General features: G+C 35.1%; 1 protein-coding gene across 4 annotated transcripts in view; it reads left to right on the top strand.

Annotated features, from left to right (window-relative positions):
- The window catches only part of DPH6 (diphthamine biosynthesis 6), a 196,786-nt gene that overhangs the window by 54,171 nt on the left and 119,962 nt on the right, over positions 1-22,653 (top strand). For all 4 annotated transcript variants that reach the window (XM_051621258.1, XM_051621262.1, XM_051621261.1 and 1 more), the window contains 4 exons: positions 4,516-4,577; positions 6,067-6,161; positions 14,060-14,147; positions 22,113-22,263. In XM_051621258.1, the coding sequence (XP_051477218.1) occupies positions 4,516-4,577; positions 6,067-6,161; positions 14,060-14,147; positions 22,113-22,263 (396 nt within the window). The remainder of the gene's footprint in view (positions 1-4,515; positions 4,578-6,066; positions 6,162-14,059; positions 14,148-22,112; positions 22,264-22,653) is intronic.

Genomic DNA, 22,653 nt, shown 5'->3' on the forward strand with positions numbered 1-22,653 from the left:
CAAAACAGCTTGATCCCACTCCATGAAAATCAGTCATTTTTTATTGTTTACTTAGAATGACAGAAAAAAGACTCATTTAAAGTAGAGAATTTTGCCTTCATAAATAGCCCTGTTTTCTCAGATCTAATTGTAAGATGAGTGGTTGCATCTAAACTTCATACTCCTTTGCTTTCTCTCCATGTTTCTGTATCTTAAAGGTTGCATCACCTCCTTGTTACCTTTGTTTTCTTCCTGAAAAAGAAATTGAAAAGAGAATGAGACTAATTTTGGTTCCAGAAATCTTAAGTCTTAACCTTATTTTATGGGAGAAGTCAAAGAGTAATAAGATGTGCTTTTTAAATGGTAAAGTAGGTTAGTTAGGACAGGATGGAGGTTTTTCCCTGTATAATCAACAAATAGTTAACTAACATTGGGGGGTGTGTGTGTGTGGTAGTGATTCTTTCACAGTGTGTTCATGTATTATGGGTAGAGTTTGGTTCATTGTAGCTTTCAGAAGAACTTAATGTACCACCATTTCTTGAAACCAATTAATATGATTAATTTTTATCTATTCAGCATTTTACTAAGAGGTGAAAACAGAATTTTTTATGTTAAAAGAGTTTCTTAAAAATCAAACCTTTAAAAAAATTCTGAGCATGTGTAAAACTGACCTTGAGGAAAAGTCTTAAATAAAAAAATCCCTTATATCTGTAAAAAGTAGAATGTCTGTTATTCTACCTTCCCCACATAAACCTATTTTCTTTAACCACTCCCAAATATGAGGATGAGGCTTTAGAATGTGGATTTTATTAGCTGAATGTAATGCCATGAAAATGGAACTTGATTTTCTAATGGTCTTGATAAATGCAAGTAATATCAGGTACTTAACCCTCAGGTGAAGGCTTTATACTATGCTAATACATGTGTACGAAGTGAACCATTTAAAATACTGCTCTTTTGCTTAACACCAGTGAAAAGTCTTTTAATAATGTTGTTTGGTACATTTTTTTTTTCACAACAGAACAAAGCCCTGAATTTTTGCCCCAGACTTTTAACATTGTTGGAGTTCTCTCCAGCACTTGTCTGGTGGGTGTGCAAAAGAGGGCTCTGCAACAATTGTTGGTATCTGTAGGAAGGAGTTCTGCTCCTAAGAGTAGATTTTTCAAGAATTATAGATAGGGGTGAAGTCACTTTGAAGGACTTACACCATTTGTGCTATCACATACTGATTTTATGGTAAAGCTAGGCCACAAAATGAGGTGAGAGCATGATACTGAACACTGTTAAAAACATCATTATCAAATGTTTTGAGATGTTTCTGTAATCATGTACTGGTCTATCTCAAAGAAATAAAGCTCCACATGCTCTCTTGACGGCACATAATGAATTGACTGATGTAGTTCAGTTGAGGAGTTAAAAATGCATTGAAAATAATGGGGCATAACTTTCTAGGGTTAACAGTTATTCATAGATGATGCAATTAAATAAAACAGGCATTAACTTCAAGGTCAGTCAGTAAAGTAATAAAAGTGAGTATTTTAATTGAATTGTAATTGCTTCCCATTGGTACATGCAAGTTAAGTAAAATAGATGTCAGTGCTGCAAATTATAGTTCCCTTCCTAATTAATTTCTTAATTCTACATACAGTCATCCAGGCCCTGGATCTTGTTGTTAGTTTATCCACCCATCCGGCTTTCTTCACGTCTAGTTTAATGGAGGAAGAGTCTCGAGGTTGTGGTTAAGTGGCATGTAGTAAGAATTTACAATACATGCTTTTCCTTAATAGTCTAAGACATTTTAAGAATATAAATCGATCCACTCCTTTGTTTAAAGAAAAACATACCAAATAGAACTATAGATACATATTAATTTTCTAAGTGTGGTTACAGATACTGATAGTAGCAGCAGAGATACAGCTCCATCTGCACACACATACCATTAGAGATTTGAAATGTGGATTATTAGTTCTGCAAATTACAGGTTACATTGGTTCTTCATGCCTTCAACAGACTGTCTCTGTTCACTCACAATACAAACCTTTTGGAAACTAAAGGAAATAATATTTTTCCAAAGAAAGACGAGATTTCCAGAAGTAGAATTCTGCTGAGAAAGAGAAAGCAGATTCTCATGTAGGTGTGGGATATTATTAAAGAATTTACCCATACTATGTGTATACATAGGTAATTGATTTATATTTTGTATACTGTGGTATAATAGTATCTTTTAAAATATTGTTTTGTGTTCATTAGGAGGTGGAACAGTAAGTATCCTTAGTATCAAAGAGAAATCGTGAGGGAAATATGTTAGTGTGTCTGTTCCTGTCAGCATTTTCCATTCTCACAAGTTTTTAATCACAGAATCACAGAATATTAGGGGTTGGAAGAGACCTCCAAAGATCATCAAGTCCAACCTCCCTGTCAGAGCAGGACCAAAAAACCCCACACCAACTAGGGCAGATCACTCAGAAAGGCATCCAGACAGGTCTTGAAAGTCTCTAGAGAAGGAGACTCCGCAGCCTCTCTGGGGAGTCTGTTCCACTGCTCTGTAACCCTCACAGTAAAGAAGTTCTTCCTCATGTTAAGGAGGACTCAAACTGTGCTCAAGTTTGAGTCCATTACTCCTCATCCTATCACAGGACACAAGTGAAAAGAGCTTGTCCCTGCCTTCCTGATGCCCAGCCCCCATGTTTATAGGCATTAATTAGATCCCCCCTCAGTCTTCTCCTCTCTAGACTGAAAAGCCCCAGGTCTCTCAGTCTTTCCTTGTAAGGCAGGTGTTCCAGTCCCTTGATCTTCCTCGTTGCCCTCTGTTGGACTGATGTATAGTTTGGTTTAACTTTAAAGGAAACCAGTTTGTATTTATCAAGTAGAGAGGCTGGTTTTCTTAGAAAATTAATTATACTAATCAATAATGTAAATGTGTGAAATGAGTACTGAAATACGTACTTGTTATTTTATTTTAAAAGAAAATGTTTATTTAGCCTAATATTTATCCCATTAAAATCAAGGCCATAATGCTAATCTGATTTAAGTTGGAAGCTATCACCAGAATCATTGGAACTATTGAAATGAAATTAGGGTATTTCAATTATTTCTACAAGCATAAACATTACCTTATATCTAGCAACACACATTTTTAATCTGTTAATAAAGAGCAATAAACTAATACTGAAAAAGAACAGAGGGAGGAAAACCACTCATTATTAAGCAGTTTTTTAGAGTTCCCCTAGACAGTAAGGGAATTTTAATATGCTTTAATGAAATGTTTAAAAACTTTATTAATGTTTTTAGATCACATTCACTCAAGCTTGTTTTAGTTTCACAGGAATTTAAATATACCAAGACCACCATTGTAAAAATTAAAAGATGTATCATCTATTTGTTCTCAGCAATTACTTTATATAATAGTATACCATACATATATATAACACCTTTCATAATCAATGATGTAAAGTGCTTTGCAAGGTACATATTTCAGAAATTGCTTCTAAATTGTGTCATTCTGGTGGCAGCTCTTTAATGATACCCATTATGCTATAAAGCAGTAAATTAGGAAAAACAGACAACTATTGTGATCAGTACTAAAAACCCCTGAACTGCAATAATTATTAGTAGAGAAAAATGTGATCACTGAAAAATTTCCAGAGTTCCTTCACTGTCAGAAGTAATAATTTTATTTTTTCTTATTTGTTACATATGTTAAGACCTTTTGACCACTTGGTCTTAAATCTAACCAGAGTATTTATTTGTTTGAAGAAGATGTCAAATCTTGAAATAGTTGTTCCTGGAGTATTATTATTATTATTATTATTAATTTTTAATCCCTGTACTGATTTTTGCCAATTATTTGATTTATTTCTGAGAAGTGACCGTTTAACAGCTGGGAGTTGTCAAAAGTCATAAAATCAAAAAGCTACATAGGAACAGAGAGGGGCAAGTTAAAGAAATTATAGAATATTCATAGGACTTTTTTACCAAGAAAAATAAAACACAATGTAGACATAATACAGAATATTTTTTGATGGATCAAAAGGTACAACATTAAAATATTATGTAATTTTTCTTTATGTCTGCATCTCTTTGATTTCTTACCTTTTTTCTGTTGGTGACACACACAGAGAAAGTGATTTAGCAAAAAAGTAATTTGCAGAAAATGTAATTTGCAGAAACTGTAAATAATTGACTTGTGTTTTAATTTAATAAATATCTACAAAGGTAACATCTGAGTAAAATAGGTTATTTCTGTGTAGTACTTTTATTACCATGGACGTGCATGTTTACTTACTTGTAAGTTAAATTTTTAAGAAAGGAAAAAAACAGCTTTTCCAGTTGACATGTAGTGAAAAGATAATTTGCCTTATTTTTCCACAAACGTGGAAACAATTGCCGAAGAGGGGATAAGAGAAAAATCTGAATAAGTCAAATTTAATTTAGGTTAGAAATTATTTTAAATACAGTGGGACTAGTTTTTAAGGGAGACATGCTATATTTAAAAAAGAAAAAGCCTTTCTAATTTATTTTTTTTTCCCCCTGCAGGGTTAGACCCGGATAAACATCTTGGAAAATCTCTGGATCAAATGGAGCCTTATCTTTTGGAGGTGAGTATTACTTAAAGGATACTCATACAGGTAATTCAAAAGTAACAAGCAGAAGTTCAGTAAAATTGACTTAAAAATTAGTTACTTTGGAAATTAGATTATAAGCCAAGGGTTACCTTTGTAAATAGCATATAAGCCTCTGACACATAATTTCAATTTGAAAAATATTCTTTCCGGACGTATTTCACAAATGGTGCCAGAATATGTAAGACAAACAAAAGGCAAGAAACCTCAGTATAAAGGCAACACTAATTTGTGTGTCAATATAATAAAGATAAATACTTGCGTGCTAGGTTAGAGACTTTCACAGCAAGGAATGGTAATGGCAAATGCATAGGTGATACAAAACTTCCCCACATATATATGCTGCTGAAAGACAGTGACGTTAAATGGGAATTACATCTTAAGTTTAACTTAATTTTGTTAGTCATTTACATGACTGGAGAGAAGAGGATAGGTAACTGGTACTTGGCAAAGCTGAAGAGAAAGAATGAAGTCCAAAACATTCAAATATTCTTAACTGAAGAGATTGTTGTTGGTCTGTTCTTAGCTTGAAGTTTGTTCCTCCCACTTCAGGAGGGAGCTGGGGCTATTTAGTCTGGAGAAAAGGAGGCTGAGGGGAGACCTTATTTTCTCTCTGTAACTACCTGAAAGGAGGTTGTAGAGAGGCAAGTGCCGGTGTCTTCTCACAAGTAACAAGCAATCGGACGAGAAGAAATAGCCTCAAGTTGTACCAGGAGTGGTTTAGGCTGGATATTAGGAAATATCTCTTCACAGAAAGGGTTGTTAAGCACTGGATCAGGCTGCCCAGGGAAGTGGTGGAGTCACTATCCCTGTGTTTAAAAGCCGTGTAGATCTGGTGCTTAGGGACATGGTTTAGCAGTGGACTTGGTAGAGTTATGTTAATGGTTGGACTTGGTGATCTTAAAGGTCTTTTCTAACCTGAACAGTTCTATGATTCTGTGAAACAGCATGTTGCTACCTCTTTAGGTCTTGATTTAGCTTCTTTGCTGTTAACTTGTAAAAATTCCATTGGTTCTATTTATTAGAATTTTTAAAATTAATTGGTATTTACTAAAATATAGAATGCAGCTTTTGAATCTTTTGCCAAAAATTGTGTTAATTGTATACTGCTATGTGAAGTGCTACTTCTTGTGTTGATTTACAGTACAAGTTTCTCACAGAAGTGGAGTATCAATGCAAAAGACAGACAAATAGGCAAGTCTGAACAACCTTTCATGTCCACCAGGAAGAAGGAGTAGGAGTTCACTGATTTATGTGAATGTTACAGTGCCAGTTCTACTTAAAATATAAAACAATGGTAATTTTTAGATCATTTAGATCATTTTACAAAGAAATCAAGAACTTTCTGTATATTTGGGGTTTTTTCAGCCTTTTTAGAAAGAGAACACTGAATTATTCAGCAAAATACATTTAATAGACTGCTTTAATATGACACTTATGTATTTAAATTTCCCTTTTGTGTTAGCTTTCTGAGAAATATGGAGTCCATGTTTGTGGAGAAGGTGGAGAATATGAAACATTCACTCTGGACTGCCCTCTATTTAAGAAGAAAATAGTTGTGTAAGGAACAGTTTCTTCCATTTCCTTATATTAAAGCAACGGGAACATACATTTAGCTTGAAGCAACTTTTGTTGGCAAAGGTAAAACATGTCCTCCTAGTTCACAAACACTCACTTTGTTTAACGCTGGCAAAGTCCTCTGAAAACCTAAATCAATACCTGACAAGACGAGGCCTTCATAGAAAGCTGTAAACTTTTTAGACGTTTGCACTTTCGTTTACTTGCTGATTATAGGCTGCAGTAAAACTGGTACCTACACACTGACACTTTTATCCTTTCATGAAGTGAGAATGGCCTGTAATATTTATCTTTCATTACAGCTACATTTGATAAACTGCCACATCAGTACCCTCTGGGTTCCATTAACTCATGTGTGTGCGTGTGTGTGTTTTAAGTTTAGCAGCTTAGAATGATAACAATAAACATTTTTCTTCAATTATGAGAGGATATTTTAAATACAAACTTTGCATGAATCCATCTGATTTACACTGAGTAATTTATTCTTTTGACATAAATTGCTGAAACCTGTGTTGTGGGATATGGAAAATATTTATGTCTTGATGCAAGTTTCTTATTAGTCAGTTGAATAGCTAAGCCTGCTTACTTTGAGTGAGATGTTTTCACTATTGTTCCTTTTCTTGGCCAAGTAAACAGACTAGTAATCATGTAGAGGTGACACTCGGTCATCTTAGGGAAAGTCAAGATTATGGAATGTATGGACACGATTTAGGCTTTCATGGTGAAGGTCTATTTGTTTCATTTTTCTGTGAGACTGGAATCTATGCATATAAGGAACAGAGGCACAAGAGCTGTTAATTCTGTTTCATTGCATGACATTTAGGAGAAGAACAACAACAGACAAACAGGTAAAGGGTATGGCAACTACTGTGGCAGATGTCTGCTGAACTATTGGTCTGCTGAAAGATATGTCCTTCGGAGTGGAATGAGCAAGTAGAGAATTTGAGTCTGGAGATACCCCATGCAGGAAAGCTGTGGAATTATTTAGTAAGAAGGAGAATAATAAAATAATAATATAGGATCTTTAAACTGGATTTAAGCTTAAGGGTGGAATTACAAGTGTATGAGCCAGCAGATTCTCTGAGGGAGGCCAGGTGCTAGGTGGAAGCTCTAGATTATGAGCCAACCTGCAGACTAGTATTAGCTTGAAAGTTAAGCAGGATGTTACAATAAAATTTGTATGATGCTTGGATACATCTCATCACAAATGAACCTGGGAACAAAGGACAAGATTCCCAAATATGCCAACCAGTAGACTCAGTTCAGTCACTTCTAACAGAAAGGAAAATACTGTGAAATCATTGCTTGAGAACGATTCATTTTTGCATTTAAAGTCTGATATGATTTCTATTAACTTACAAATTCTTATCAATTCCGGTAGGCATCAGAAGCACAACTTTGTGAAACTTTGTATTTTCAAGTACTACCCATTAACAGACAAATATTGTCTATTCAGTGTTCGTGTTGCAGCACGTGCAAGAAAAGTTATACTTCAGAAGGATAGCTAGATGTTAATTGAGGCATCAAATGCACTATATCATTTTTTCCACTTAAATGTGTTTGGCTGATTCTTTACATTCTTTCTATTTATTTTGAGCCTTCTTATTTTACAGATTAAATCTGGGAGTTCACTAGCATTTGATGCAAGATTTTTCAGTGTACCTTTTCAAAGCTCTCTTTGCATAAATACAAGAGATTGGAGAAAAATATGTCAAATCACATGAGAAACTCTTGGTTGTAGTACGGCGAGAGATTTTTGTTTTGTTTTTTTCCGTAGAATTTGAGGAACACTTAGGAAAGTACATTGTGCCTTGTTTTGAGATGAAACAAATGCCATTTTAAGTAGGAATATCTTATGATATATTCTAAATGTATTTTTGGCTCTCAGTGTTTTAATGACCATTCAGGCAACCAGGAAAAGCTAAACCAGAGGTGGCCTGGCTGAGTTGTCTTTATTTCTATTGGCAACACTCTAAATAATAATAAAAGTTAACAATAATTCCACAATAAGTACAGGAAGAGACAAATATATAAATCAGTGGGTATTTAATAATAAATATACAACACAGCAGACTGTTGAACAGTTACTCCACTAGTTCTAAATATACATTTCTGTAATGGAAACTGAATAGCTACCCTGGCTTTGTATGTCTCTGTCTTGATTAGCTCTGCTTACCTCTTACATTATTCATGGCATAAAGACATGCTTTTTGAGGGACCGTTCATGTTAAATCTATGTTATTAACTTCTAAATAAAAATATTTTGTAGTTTCTTTATCATTAAATAAGTTCCAAGTTGTTTGTTTGTTTGTTTTTTTGCTTTTCATTCTTACTTTTCATGTACACTGAATCTAAACAGACTTTGTAATCATCTTGTTAACTATGCTAAATTAGTTTCCAAATGTTTAGATAGCCATGGTTCTGGTGTACTTTATGATAAAATTTTTGAAGCTTAAATGGAGTTGTAAGAATTAAAATGTAAAGGTTAAAACCTGTCAGGATTTTCAAGGTCCCTAAATTCCTTAATCCTCCAAGACATGTTCCTAGAGGAAGTTTCTGAGAAAGACATTGAAGATTACTTATGTCTACAAAACAGGTATGATGGATTAATCTTGGCTGGCTGCCAGGTGCCCACTGAGGTGCTCTCCTCAGCAAGACAGGGGGAGAAAATAAAGTGAAAAAGCTGGTAGGTCAAGTTAAAGACAGGGTGATGACTTACCAACTACTGTCATGGGCAAACCAGATGCAACTTGGGAAAATTAATGTAATTTATTGGCAATTAAAAAAAAAAAAAAGAGTAGGATAGTGGAAAAAAAAAGAAAAAACTAAAACCTCCTTGTCTCCCTACCTTCTTCCCAGACTTAACTTCACTACTTTGTTCCTGACTCTTCTACATCCTCCCCACTGAGAAGTGCAAGGGGATGCAAGGGGAACAGGGGTTGTGGTCAGTTTATAATACTGCATCTCTGGTGGTCCTTTTCACACTTTTCCCTTGCTCCAGCCTGGGTCTTTTCATGGGCTACAGTCCTTCAGGAAGTGCTCCAGTGTGGGTCTTTCTCAAGTTCTGGAATTATTCCAGAATGGCTCCAATGCAGGTCCTTTCCATGGGGTACAGTTCTTCAGGAGCAGACTGCTCCAGCATGAGTCCTCCATGGGGTCACAGTTCCTGTCAGAAAACCTGCTGCTGTATGGACTCCTTTATTGGCCACAGTTCCTGCCAGAAGCCTAGTCCAGTGTGGGGTCCTCCACAGCCTGCACTGTAGGTATCTGCTCTGATGTAGTCCTCCATGGGCTGCAGGGGGCAACCTGCTTCACTATGGTCTTATCCACAGGTTGAATGGAGCCTCTGCTGTGGCTTTTGGAGCTCCTCCTCCCCCTCTTTCACTGATCTTGTGTCTTCAGGCTGTTTGTCTCACAGTTTTCTTACTCCTGTCACAGCTACTGCACAACATTTTTACCCTTTTTAAAACATCACAGAGGCACTAGCAGTGCTTCTTATGGGCTCAACAGCTCCTGGTCTCCTCTCATACTGCCCCCCACTACCAGAACCTTGCCATGTAAACACAATATAATACTAGAAAATCTAAAATGCTTGACGTTAAGAACACTACTTTCAGGTAGTATTTTCACTAACTAAAGTTTTTGTCACATGAAACTTGTGACAAAATATGTTTCTACAGCATATCCTTTGAAAAAGATGGAAACATGCCAGTTCAGGAAAAGAAAAATACAGCCTTGTTGTGCTACTTACTACAGAGAAGTATAATGTCAGACTGTATGATGAATTTTGCTTTTGAATATTAAATATAATTCTTGCCATTGTTCTCAGTCTTCATTAGAAAATACACCTCACAACAGATGCATGGCAGATTGAACGAAATATTTGATAATAAACAAGACTTAGTGGTGAAAGCAAGATCTTACAATAAAAATATTCAACCAAGAGTCAGATGGGTTTTTTAATCTCTTTTCCTAGGTAAACTGCTGTTATCCAGTTGTCAGCTTTCGTATGCTCAATATTTGGGAGGTACCAAGCCGTTAATGTCCTCCTTACACTGCTATTTAAAGTGTAATTGATTGACACCTTTTCAGATTATAAAAATATAATTTTCATCTATATGAATGACATCTAATATGTACTCTTATGATAAAGGTGCATTTGTATTTATGGAACGCAGAATAGTCTGATTTTTTTTCAGGTAAATTGATGTATTTGAAATATTTCAGTTGTATAATTTTTCATTGCTCTACCTTACCATTAGCTCCCATGTTTAGGTTTGTAATGCCAGGTTTGGAGTTAAAAACAAATCTGTAAAAATGAAAAGATAATAATGCACTCAGAACACTGATTGTACTCTTAGACTTGCTCTGACTTTTTGTATTTGTCCTGTGAAAATGATACTCAAAATTTTAAAATAACTGCTCGTGGCTTGGATGTGCACACGCTTTGCTGGATAAAAAACTGATTGGATGGCTGGGTCTAGAGAGTTGTGTTGAATGGAGTTAAACCCAGTTGGTGGCCGGTCACAGGTGGTGTTCCCCAGGGCTCAGTGCTGGGGCCGCTCCTGTTTAACATCTTTATTGATGATTTGGATGAGGGGATAGAGTGAACCCTCAGTAAATCTGCAGATGACACTGAGCTGGGTGGTAGTGTTGATCTGCCTGAGGATTGGGAGGCTCTGCAGAAGGATCTGGACAGGCTTGACCAGTGGGCCAAGGGTAGTGGCATGAGTTTCAGTCAGGCCAAATGTTGGGTCCTGCACTTGGGCCACAACAACCTCCAGCAGTGCTACAGGCTTGAGGGGGAGCGACTGGAGAGCTGCCCAGCAGAGAGGGTCCTGGGGGTGCTGATTGACAGCTGGCTGAACATGAGCCAACAGTGTGCCCAGGTGGCCAAGAAGGCCAAGAGCATCCTGGCCTGCATCAAGAATAGTGTGACCAGCAGGATCAGGGAAGTTACCCTGCCCCTCTATTCGGCATTGGTGAGGCCGCATCTCGAGCACTGTGTGCAGATTTGGGCACCACAGTATAAAAAGGACATTGAGGTGCTGGAGAGGGTGCAGAGAAGGGCAACTAGGCTAATTAGGGGCCTGAGAAACAGGTCTTATGCGGAGAGGGTGAGGGAGCTGGGGCTGTTCAGTGTGGAGAAGAGGCTGCTTAGGGCAGACCTCATTGCTCTCTACAACTATGTGAAAGGAGGTTGTAGTGAGATGGGTGTTGGCCTCTTCTCCCTAGCAACTAGCGATAGGACAAGAGGAAATGGAGTCAAGTTGCTACAGAGGAGGAAAAATTTCTTCACAGAAAGAGTGGTGAGGCATTGGAACAGGCTGCCCAGGGAGGTGGTGGAGACATCATCCCTGGACATGTTAAAAAAACTGGTGGACATGGTGCTTTGGGAGATGGTTTAGTGGTTAGGGGTTGTAAGGCGGATGGCTGGACTTGATGTCCATTGAAGGTCTTTTCCAACCTTGATGATTCCATTATTCTTTGATTAGATACCTCCTAATTCTTCAAGGAGACTTGAGAGATCACATTATTATTTTTTCAAAAAAAAATATAATTAGGACAGCTTTTCAGTTATTCCTCATTGTTTTCCAAACTCCTCTGAAAATGTTCCTCAACAAAATTCCTGCTTTTTCGTTCACAGTCAAACACTAATCACCTTATAGTCATGTTTGTGCTCAAAATTCAGACTGGCAGCATGAAATGGCTTTTATCTAATTATTAGGGTCTTCCAAATCTGTTTTTTCTTTTTAATCTCTGCTTTTCATGTGGTTTTGGATTTGTTTGTTTGTTTTTCTGCTATTACCTAAGCTGGATGAGGCATGTAAGTTCAGGACTTGCTGTTTTATTGTGTTGTTGGTTCAGCATTGGATGCAAACAAAATAGTTCTGCTTTCTATCTATTAATTACATTTATTGTTGGACTGTAAATTTTATCAGTGCAAAGAATGATGTATGGAGAAATGAAAACAGTTAGGAAAAAGTACTTTCTCTTGATATGTATTGAATACTGTTTTTAGCACCACATAATCTACCGATTGTAACCCATCAGCTGAGAAGTATCAGCATATTAAACTAGATATCTATTATGGTCCCATCAAATACCCATGTGCTAGCTGTATGTCATAAGAATGTACTTCATACCTAGAAGAAATATTTGTGATCCCTTAATGTTTGCAATACTTTTTGAGCAACAAGTACTAAAAAATTCCATTATTATTGCACAGTTAGTTATCAATGCTTAGGATCTGTTCTGCTGTATTATTGTGACTTGGAACATTCAGGGAAACAAGTAAAGGTGCTTATTTTACTTTGGAGTTAAATATGATTTTTAAAGTTACTAGGTATTCTAGAAATTCAGCAGACACATACATTTAATAAACCTGCATTTTTTGTTTTCATTTCTGATACAAACTTTTCTGTTCAGATTACTAAAATGTACCAGGCTTCCTCATATAGGACTTGAACAGTAAGCAAGAAATGTTTATTGACAATATCCTCAGACACTGAGGATACCCAGGTACTGGCTGCTCCTGCAGTCTTGGTGTCTGATTTTTATTATTTCTAGTTATGTATTTCTATTAGTAAAGATTTCCAAAGTTGTTTTCTACCTATTCGTGTTAGAAGACACCATGATAATTTGAAAAGGATTACTTTAATCTTAAGGAAATATCTTCAAAATATCTTAAAAGAATAAGAGGTGTTTAATCAGAAAGAGTCTTGATAATAACTGTCAAGAATAAAGCTGAAAGCATATTCATCAAATTACTTTATAAGTTTGCTGAAAGGGAAGTGGAGCTTCTTTTGCTAAAGGTATTTATCAGTATTATGCAATGTAGTAACGATTATTATCTGAAAGTTTTGTTGTGTGGGTGTGGTTTTTTTGTTTGGTTTGGTTTTTTTTGTTGTTTGTTTTCTTTGTTTGTTTGTTTTTAATGATGCTTGGACTTGGTCACCTCAGAGATCCTCTCCAACCACTACGATTCTGTGATTCTGAGGGGTTTTTTTAATTTTAAATCCCAAAATACACTTTACAGAACAGATATTTCTATCAATTCTACACTTTCATTAAGTCAGTGGAATCTGACCAAGAATTCAGCTGTTTCTCTTCTCATTGAATACCGTGAAGATATCGAGGCTACTGTGTCCTAATCCTTACTTATAACAATTCTCAGATTTTCTTGTACTGTCTTTCTCTTGTGTTCTTTGAGTTTCTCACCTTCTGATGTTTGTTTCCTAAAGCTACCTTTTTCTTAAGCAGTGAAACTGTGCAGATGGATATAACAGATACTGCTTCTTGTGAATCAAAGTGTGACAGATTGTGTCTGTAAAAATGAAAACTAAAATTAACTAATTTGAATCAGCATACAGGAAGTTTATAATTGTTATCAACATATTTGTCATTAAAAAGTTGTGTCTAGTAATCTTCAATATCGGATGCAAGATGGTCGAATCAGTCAGTTTCTCAGTGTGAAATATAGCGTGTCATTAATACCTCAAGAACTAATCCCTGGAGCACTAATCAAGAAGAATGGACTTTTAAAAGATCTGTTGATGAAATGAAAAGATTGCTTTACATATTAGTCTCTAGAACGTAAAACATTATGTCATTTATGCTTTCATATACTACAGCTAACTGAATCTCTCAGTAATGGTCTGGAACTATAGTTTTCCTTTTTGAAAACTGAGAATTAGTGAAAATAATATGTTGTTCAACAATACTATTTTGTATATCAAACTGTTTTTTTAAATGTATATTAAAACTAAATAAGGAATTAATCAATTTTCAATTAGTTACCTTGAGGTCTGTGTTATATGGCTCTAGTCTTTATGTAAAATCCTATACTAATATTTGATGCTAATAATTTTATATTTCAGAGATACAGCCAAGGTCATTGTGCATTCGGCTGATGCATTTGCACCTGTGGCCTACCTTCATTTTTTAAAATTACACCTGGAGGATAAGGCAAGTAGGTTACAAATGTCTTCCTTGAAAGGTATATGCTTGCTACCTATTTTTGTGTTGCTTCGTCACAGTTTGGAGGTGTACTTTCAAATGACAATGTACATATTTAGTTGAATTTCAGAACTTGTCATAAGGAAAAACTCAACACAAATGCTGCCTTGTGTCAAATGAATGAATGGAGGTAGTATAGTTCTGTAGCACTTTTCGTCTTGAAGCTTCAAGGTGCTCAGCCAACATGGTTCTAGTCAAGTGCATGTGTAACCTGTGTAGTACAGCTGTGCACCCTGTGGAACACAGCTGTTTTAGGAAACTATGAACAGTGTTGATTTTTTGGCTGGGAGGTGGCATCTCTTTTTGCACTTTCTGATATAAAGTGGATGGCTTAAATATTGCAGACTTTAATGTGAGCACAGCTAAGAAGGTCAAAACAGAAGTTCTTTTTCTTAGTATTTGTCAGCACTTTTCCATTTTTCTTTTTGTTACTTTGTGGGTAAAATGATTTTTTTTTCCTCCTGAACATCTATAAGTGCTAGTATTTTTTTTAAGAGGATGCCTATTGATCTTCCTGCTACTGTTGCAGTAATCTTTTATAGGTCTTCCTTTCTTTCTTTCTTTCTACACTTTGAAGATCAAAGCAGAGATTGTTATAGAACGTTATTGTATCGGTATGTTACTTTTCATGTCTCTTAAGCAACTACATTTCCTGGATTTCTTTCAATTTTGTTCCAAATAGATAAAATGCCAATACGTTTTTCTTCCATGATAGTGTCATTCTTGCCTTGGAAAGAAACTGTATTTCGTGCTGTAAATGTTTAGGTTGGGATTTCTTTCAAAAACAAAAAATTAATGTATTTGTGTGGGAGACTGTGAAAAGTATATCAACTAAGTATGTGAAGCAAAACCAAATAGGCTGAATAAAGGAAAATTCAGCAGCAGGGCATGTTGAGGAAGAGTGCTAATATATTAATAATTCTTTGGGAGCATTGACTTTATTGCTCATAGCAAACTTGATGCTAAAATGCACCATACATCACTACTATGTGACAGGCTAGGGAAAATGAAAAACACAAAGCTTTACATAAATCAGGCAAAAAACCATATTGAAATGCGTAACATTTTATATAAGAATCAAGATTTTACTTTTATCTGTTCAGAAGCTCTTTTCCTCTTCTGATCTATAGGTTTTAGATTTGGTTAAAGCCTCATGGTTTCAAGCAGTGTTGTAGTAAATCATATTTCAAATTCCTTGTAGACCAAGCTGTCAGACTCAAAGGGGTCAGGTTTACAGAGGTTCTGGATTTTGGTATATAAACTAATGTCTTTTATAGTTAAAAGGAAAATAGTCTATTTTCTGCAGTGGTTGTCTCATAAGGAAAAGGATTAGAATCTTTTGGCTATAGTATCATGATAAAATAACCTAGGTTTTCAAGGCTATAATATCATGATAAAATAAGCTAGGTTTTCAAGAAGTTATGATTATGGAGAACCAGTCAGTCTTTCATAGCATAGCTTGCTAAGAAGTTAGCATGATTTAACTGCATAATGATACAGAGATGCCTTCAAGACTGATGTGCCTGTAGTGCTGCACTTTTTCTCACTATTTGCTGCATACAAGCCCTACAAAAAATTTAAATATCAGTCAGTAATTCAGCACTTAAAAGTCAATCCCAGAATAACAAAATAGGAAAACTAATTTTAGTTTAAGGCTTTCAAGAGATTACTGAAAATTGGGCAAGAAATACTCAATTATGAACAATGTATACAAGTTGCCACTTATGTAAGCACTTTGTAGAAACCATTAATAGACTGCACAGTCATGTGTAATTCTAATAAGTATTATAACATCAATTTTGTTATAATTTAAACTGAGAAATATACATATTCTTACATTTTATTGTATATTCATTTTATCTTATTTCCTGCCACGGTTGTTAATTTACATTCTTTGAATTTACTTTTATAATCATTTTGCAATTATCTCTAGTCTACCTTAGTCTCTGCTATCTTTCCTCTTCTATAATGCATTTTCTTCAGGTAAATCTCTGCATGTTTAACTACAAAGCCTGTGTAGAAATTTGTTTTAGATTGTTTCTGGCAGCAAAATGAGCCCTTGTGCCTTGGGGAAAATAACATTTTACTCACTGTTCTGGTTTAAGTGCAACTATGAGATGTATTTTTGCATAATAATTGAAGCTTTTATTAAATACATCCTCTTTTCATTACTAATGTTACAGAAAAGACTAAATAATTAAATAAATCTAAGATTTTATTATTAAAACATTAATAAAAGTTTGGTAAACATGGCTTAAGTTAACTTTTTTGAAGCCATTTCACAAAAAAAACCCACCAAAAATACCCCATCAAGAATAATAAATAAAACAGTAATGCTCAATATTCAGGCATGCCTCATTTACGTTATTGTGAAAAACAGAGTCACCACTGTGATGTATAGAAGGAAGACATCTAGCCTTATCCGTATTTTATTTTGGCCATAAGGCTGTCACTTTGTACATTTAAAGTGTAGGATGTTTTTTGTTGAGGAGGTGTCAATTTCTGAGGCATACTCCAGAATCTTTAAACCTAATAATAATAACTAATAATGTATTGGCTTTTGTATTCAATACACGTTTAATTTTGAATATTTTCTATTCTGGAAAAATGCAGTTGTGAAAAAAAAAAAATATTACTTGGACAGTACAAGGAATTTGCTAAACATTTTTATTTTCCCCATATTATACTATTCTGTTGTGTTGGCTTTTGAATTATCAGCAACAGAAATTAAAGCTATTGGAGCTTCTGCTGATGTGATAATTCTTTTTGAACCTAACTTCTAGTGACAGTAGTGAACATATTAGCTCTCATTCATGGTTTAAGATTGGCTCTTTCCCATATTTAATAATAAATTCGTTGTTCTCCTAGGTCCAGTGAGTAGGAGCACACATGCATCAAACAACACAAGCCTTAAAACTGCAGTGCCATAAGTTAGGGATAGTTCAGAATTAGAGGGAGTAATGTAGTTTTATTTCTACACTTGACAGAAGGAAGGAGCCTGTTTCTCTGTAACAGATATGGGAATCATGCCTACTGCTGCTTTTACTTGTAACATACTATTTACCTATCATAAATCAATATTGTGGGGCTTATTTGCTTTCTAGTTATTAAAAGATCTTGACCTATTTGAGTGGAACACAAGTGCAGTTATGCTCCTGTTAAACATGAGCAAATCTATTTCACAAGTCAATTTGGAAATAATTGTAACTTGTAGAAGTTAGAAGAGATGTTTGGGAGATACTTACATGCCTTCTGTATTAAAGGAGCATGATCTTGCAGGTTAAATTTTATTTAACTTTGTAGTCTATTTAAGTCTGAATTATTTTAGTTAATCTCCATTTAGGACTTTTAGACTTTGTAAGTGATGTCAGGGGGAACGGGAAGTCATTTCAAGTTGCAAAATGTGTTTTGTTGGTGTCATTGTTGGTGTCATTTTTTGCATACTTTGTCATCACTCAATGATAACTTCTCCTAGTTAAACTTTAGTTTCCCTTCTGCATCATAAGAATATAGAAAACCCTTGTAGTTATGTTTTCCAAACATTGTAAGAAAAACTGCAATATTTTTTTTTCATCCACTGATTTATTTCAAACACTAAGATAATGCAGGATTTTCTTTCCTACTCCATTTGGTTGCCAGTTCAGTACTCTGAGAAAAGAGAATTTTTTGTTCTCTTTTCATAATGAAAAGACTTCACTTGAATGTCTTTCAGAGTGAAGGACTTTCTTTCCCATGTGTCTGTGTATTCTTCTTGAAATACTGCAAGGAGGTGTATGTGGTCTCTCTCATATTTATTTCAAGGAGTTCTGTTATTAAGGTACATTGCAAAGAGATTATCAGAGTCTTTCTTTATGTTTTCCGAGCTTGCTGCCCAACTGTATTCTCATTGATGCTCAGACAGAAAACTATCAGTTTAGGAATTGTGTTGTGATAGGTTTTTATACCAGTTTCTGTAGTGGAGAGTGTAAGCTTTATAAGAAAGCAATCTGTTGTTTTCATAAAAGACCACTGCATGGAATTTCAGCTATATCAGTCAAAGTCCTAGCTTGAAGGCTTTTTCAGCAGGAGAATTTGGATCCTGGAACGTTCTTGCATTTGCTAAACCTCATTCTGAGCGCACTTGCATCAATGACATGACTTATGTGTAGTTAAACACATGTAGTTAAACATATGCATGCATGCAGGCTCTGATCCAACGTGAGGCTGGTATCACAATGTACAGTGGGTGTGGGAGAAACAGTGTAACAAATGGGAAAATACATTGCTTCTGTGAAGGAACATGAAAATGTTATGCGATAAAATAGGTTCTGTAAGATTTAATTAAAATGTCATTATAGCAAGCTTGATTTTTTTTTTTTTTTAAAGTGATGAGAGTAGTATTCAGCGCAAGTTTGTTTGTGGCAGTCTATAACTTTGAGCTTTGAAATCTTAGATTGCTTTCTGTGTCAACAGGAATGGAAGATCAACATTTGTATGAGATTTGAAAATAACTACTAAACAGAGTCTGGCAGCTCTACTTAGGCTGGCATTGAGCCTGTTGTTCTTCTAGTGCCAGTTTCTACACCTAATATTTCTGCAGTAGCCTACACCTGTGCTGCTTTGGAAGGTGATTGATTACCTATGTTTTGGGAGCATTGTGGGAGTTAGCCTTGAATGAATCGTTGTGGTATATCTCAGGCATTGAAATAAACAGTAGTCTGCAATTATTTTTATGGTCTTTGGTGTATGTAAGAGGCATTGTAAAATTTCTAGTAATTCTTAGTGATTTCTAAAAATTTTGCAACTGACCAGATGTTTGTGTGTGTATGTAAATACAGATGTATAATTTAATTTATATCTATGAAGCAATACTAATGCAGGCTGAACAATGTATGAAATATTGACATATTTAGGAAAAAAAATATGAGACTGTGGGTGATTGAAAAATATAATGTGGCATCGGTTTGGGATATTTGTAATATTAACAAGTTACAAAGCTACAATGGAGTTCTGTAAGTTAGGCCAAGTCAGTTGTGTTACAGTCTGTGAGTCTCACTGCATCCCCATGAATTTTTTATGAAGCACATTTTGCAGAAAACATGTTTAGAAACATAGTTGAAGGAACAATTTTCACAGATGGTATAAAAATGAAATAGGTGCTCTTTTCATGTTCACTTGCAGAGCATATAAATTCAGTCCTTCAGGTTAGGGAAGTGGAGAGAAGTTACAGGTCTCTAATCGACCTACTCAAGATATCTGTAGCTCTAGATCTATTAAAAGGTGTTTACGTTAAGCTTAACCAAAGCAAGAAACAAAGTTGCTGTCATATTGGCAAGCTGGAACTTTTCCCTTTGCAGTGAATATATTTTTTGCCAGGTGATGGATCATTATACCATATTGAAGTTAAAATTCAGGTGATGTAAAAAAACCTCCGAAGGCAGCATTGTGAAAGTATTATTCATCTCACCCTGTCTGTGCATGCTTACTCAGGGGGTAGGACCAAGAAGTGCAAACTCTACTGTTTGTGTACAGTTACAGTTACATATTACAGTGAGTACCCATGGTACAATGCAAATTGTGTGTTTCGTGATGGATGTTACAAATTAGCCAATGAAAGCAACTCATTTAATAAAACAACAATTTCCAAGAAGAAAATGGCAGCACTTAACAGCACTTCCTGCCACTGTACTATGTCCATAAAGCAACTTCTTGTGGATAAAAAAAATGAAAACTTTAAAAAAACAGAAAAAATTGAATTTTCTTCGTTCTTGTAGCATAATCCAGCTTAAGATCTGTTTCAATTACAGATTTGTGCTCCTGCTTCTTTATTTTCTGAGTCATACCTGAAGAGTTAGGGGCCATCAGGCAGCCCTCTGGGTAACAGCAAAATATATCAACTGACAGCAGTAGTCAAAGGTGTAATTCAGTGACTGGGAAATGGTATAGATGCTGTTGAATGCTTTTATATTGTCATGTTGGAATGCACATTATGTTTGTGCTAAATTGCAGTTTTCCTTTTTGAGCTATTATGTTACTTTTACTTGACTTCTTTTAACCTCTCATGTACAGTTGATTCACATAGACTATTGCCTTGAATTTCCTACTCTTCTTGGAGAAATTAATAAAATGAGGTCCAATCAAGAAACATCAGCCCATCTTAGAGCATATCTTTAGGGTTTATAGCATTTAGAAAATGCCTCTTAAGCCCTTTTAGAGGCAGCAAAGCTGAATTTCCCTTCATAGGTAATGACCTTTTTGTAATTTAGCCTTTCCTGAGTATTTCCAAATACACTGCTTTAACTTAACTGGATCCTTTTTCTCTCCAGTGAATTTAAATATTGATGGAAAGGCTGTGTTATCATTGTAGTCTTCTAATGCATACTGTAGTTTTTTGTCTTTTTTCCTCACTTTTTTGCTTAATATAGAGAGAAAACTGTTGAAATTGGTGATGTTTTATTTTCCAAAGGAAATAAATAAATACAGTAAAATTATTATTTTTAAAAAAACAACAACACTTTATTCAAGTTTGAATAGTAATTTTTAGTATATCCCAATTTGTTTGACAACTTGATGAGGTCAGATTTTTAAAAAGCAGAATGCAGAAGATCAAGCTTCAGGTGACCTTATGAGTGTTTTGCTGTAAAATGTTAATATTCTTTTTCATAGACATTTTGCATGAAAATACACAGTACACTACTTTGTGAGCTTAAGCAGTACTCAACAGTTTCTTATCCATATGTAAGCATTGGTGAAGGCTTCATGTTTTGTCAACTTTTTATATTGCCTTATTTGGCTTTATCATAATCTTTGTGAATTTAGTGTTTAAGAAGTCTGGAGTAGAACTATGCATTCACTATGCACTATGTGAAATTCAAGACCTATGAGCAGAAAATTAATTGATAGAATCTGCATGCAGTGGTGTTTGATTAAGGTTTACGGATAAATTCTATCATAATACATGTTGGTTTTAGATGAGGAAAGGTAGTGTTAGCCAGGCTAGTGATTGCAAAGTCAACATGCTCTGCAGATTAGCCTACCTTGGAAAATCAGGTGGAAGAGAGCAAGGGTTCTGATTTCTCTAAAATTAAATATATTTATAAATGTGTGCATATATAAAAAAAAAAACCACACACACACACATATATATATAAATATATATATATTCACACTGTAATTACAAGACTTTTGGAAAATATAATAAACACAGAATTTTGGAATACTGGTCAGTAGACACTGCCTGTGTATTTTGCTTTAAAAGATGCACTGAGTAGCTTTCTCTTGCTAGGCCTAAAAAAGCATTTGGGAAGAGCAGGAGGTACAGTGAAATGTTTGTATTCCTTGTCAAGAAATTACTTTGATATACAAATCTTGGTAAATGTTATTTTCTGTGTCTCAAAACTCCGAGCATCTCAAGTTGTGGAGAGTTTGATGGAAGGGATAGTCTTTAGGAGATCAATAGGAAGAGGGCTTTTTGCCTGCACTTTCTTGGTAGTCTTTTGCTTTGTTTCAAGTGTTTAGTGACAGTGTAAATAATCACATTGTTACTTTTGTAATTCAGTTTCTTTTTTCACTGAATTTATGCTATTTTTGGAAACATAGGTCTCCTGCCTAAAATTGTGAAATAACATTTCATTGTAGTGTTCTGTCTCTTACCTTGAGTCTCATAATTTTTAAATATCTGTTGTTCTTATTCACTACTAAGCATTTTTATTCCATATGATGTGTCAACACGAGCATATTGTATTTTGCCAGTTTCCATAATCTAAATAGTGGGAAAACCTACTGCTCTTTTTCCATGGATCATTCTAAGCTTAAGTACCCATTAAGCTATAGTACTTCTTTTTAATTGAAACATAAAATTTCAAGGATAAAACATGCTGATTTCATATTGCTTGGCATGGCAATTACTGGGCATTTTATAATATTTTTCTCAAGCAGGGAGAATCTTCAAGTGCGTTTCTGGTCAATAGCTGTTCTTGTGAGATAAGCTGCAACGGGGATGTTTCCCCGTCATCAGAAGAGGATGAACCACAGAAAAACGTTCCAGTCATCTTGAAGTCTTTGAAACACGATTCTTTGGATATCAGTGAGTCTTGCACAACTTTCTTTAGAAAGCAAATATTGAATATTTCATGCTCTGGTGGAGTGGACTTTTAATTACTATAAGAGCACTCCAGAAAAGAATGTTAATGACCTTTAATAACAGGTATTTAAAAAAAAAAAAAAAGATATCCTATTACAATGCAGTTTTCTGATAGGAATCAACAGACCTCTAGTAATGAAGCATTTCTGGTTATTCCACATAAGGAGCATAACTCATTTTTTTCCTACCTTTGCGCTCTTGCCCCGTTGCCCCTTCTCTCTCTCTCTCTCTCTCCTCTCACACTAATGCGTTTTGTTTGCCTGAATGAAGTTATTGTAATATAATAATTTGAGTGGAGGGATTGAGATTTATTTACAAGGTCTAACCACACCT

This window comes from Apus apus, chromosome 5 (assembly GCF_020740795.1).
Source record: "Apus apus isolate bApuApu2 chromosome 5, bApuApu2.pri.cur, whole genome shotgun sequence".
NCBI lineage: Eukaryota > Metazoa > Chordata > Aves > Apodiformes > Apodidae > Apus > Apus apus.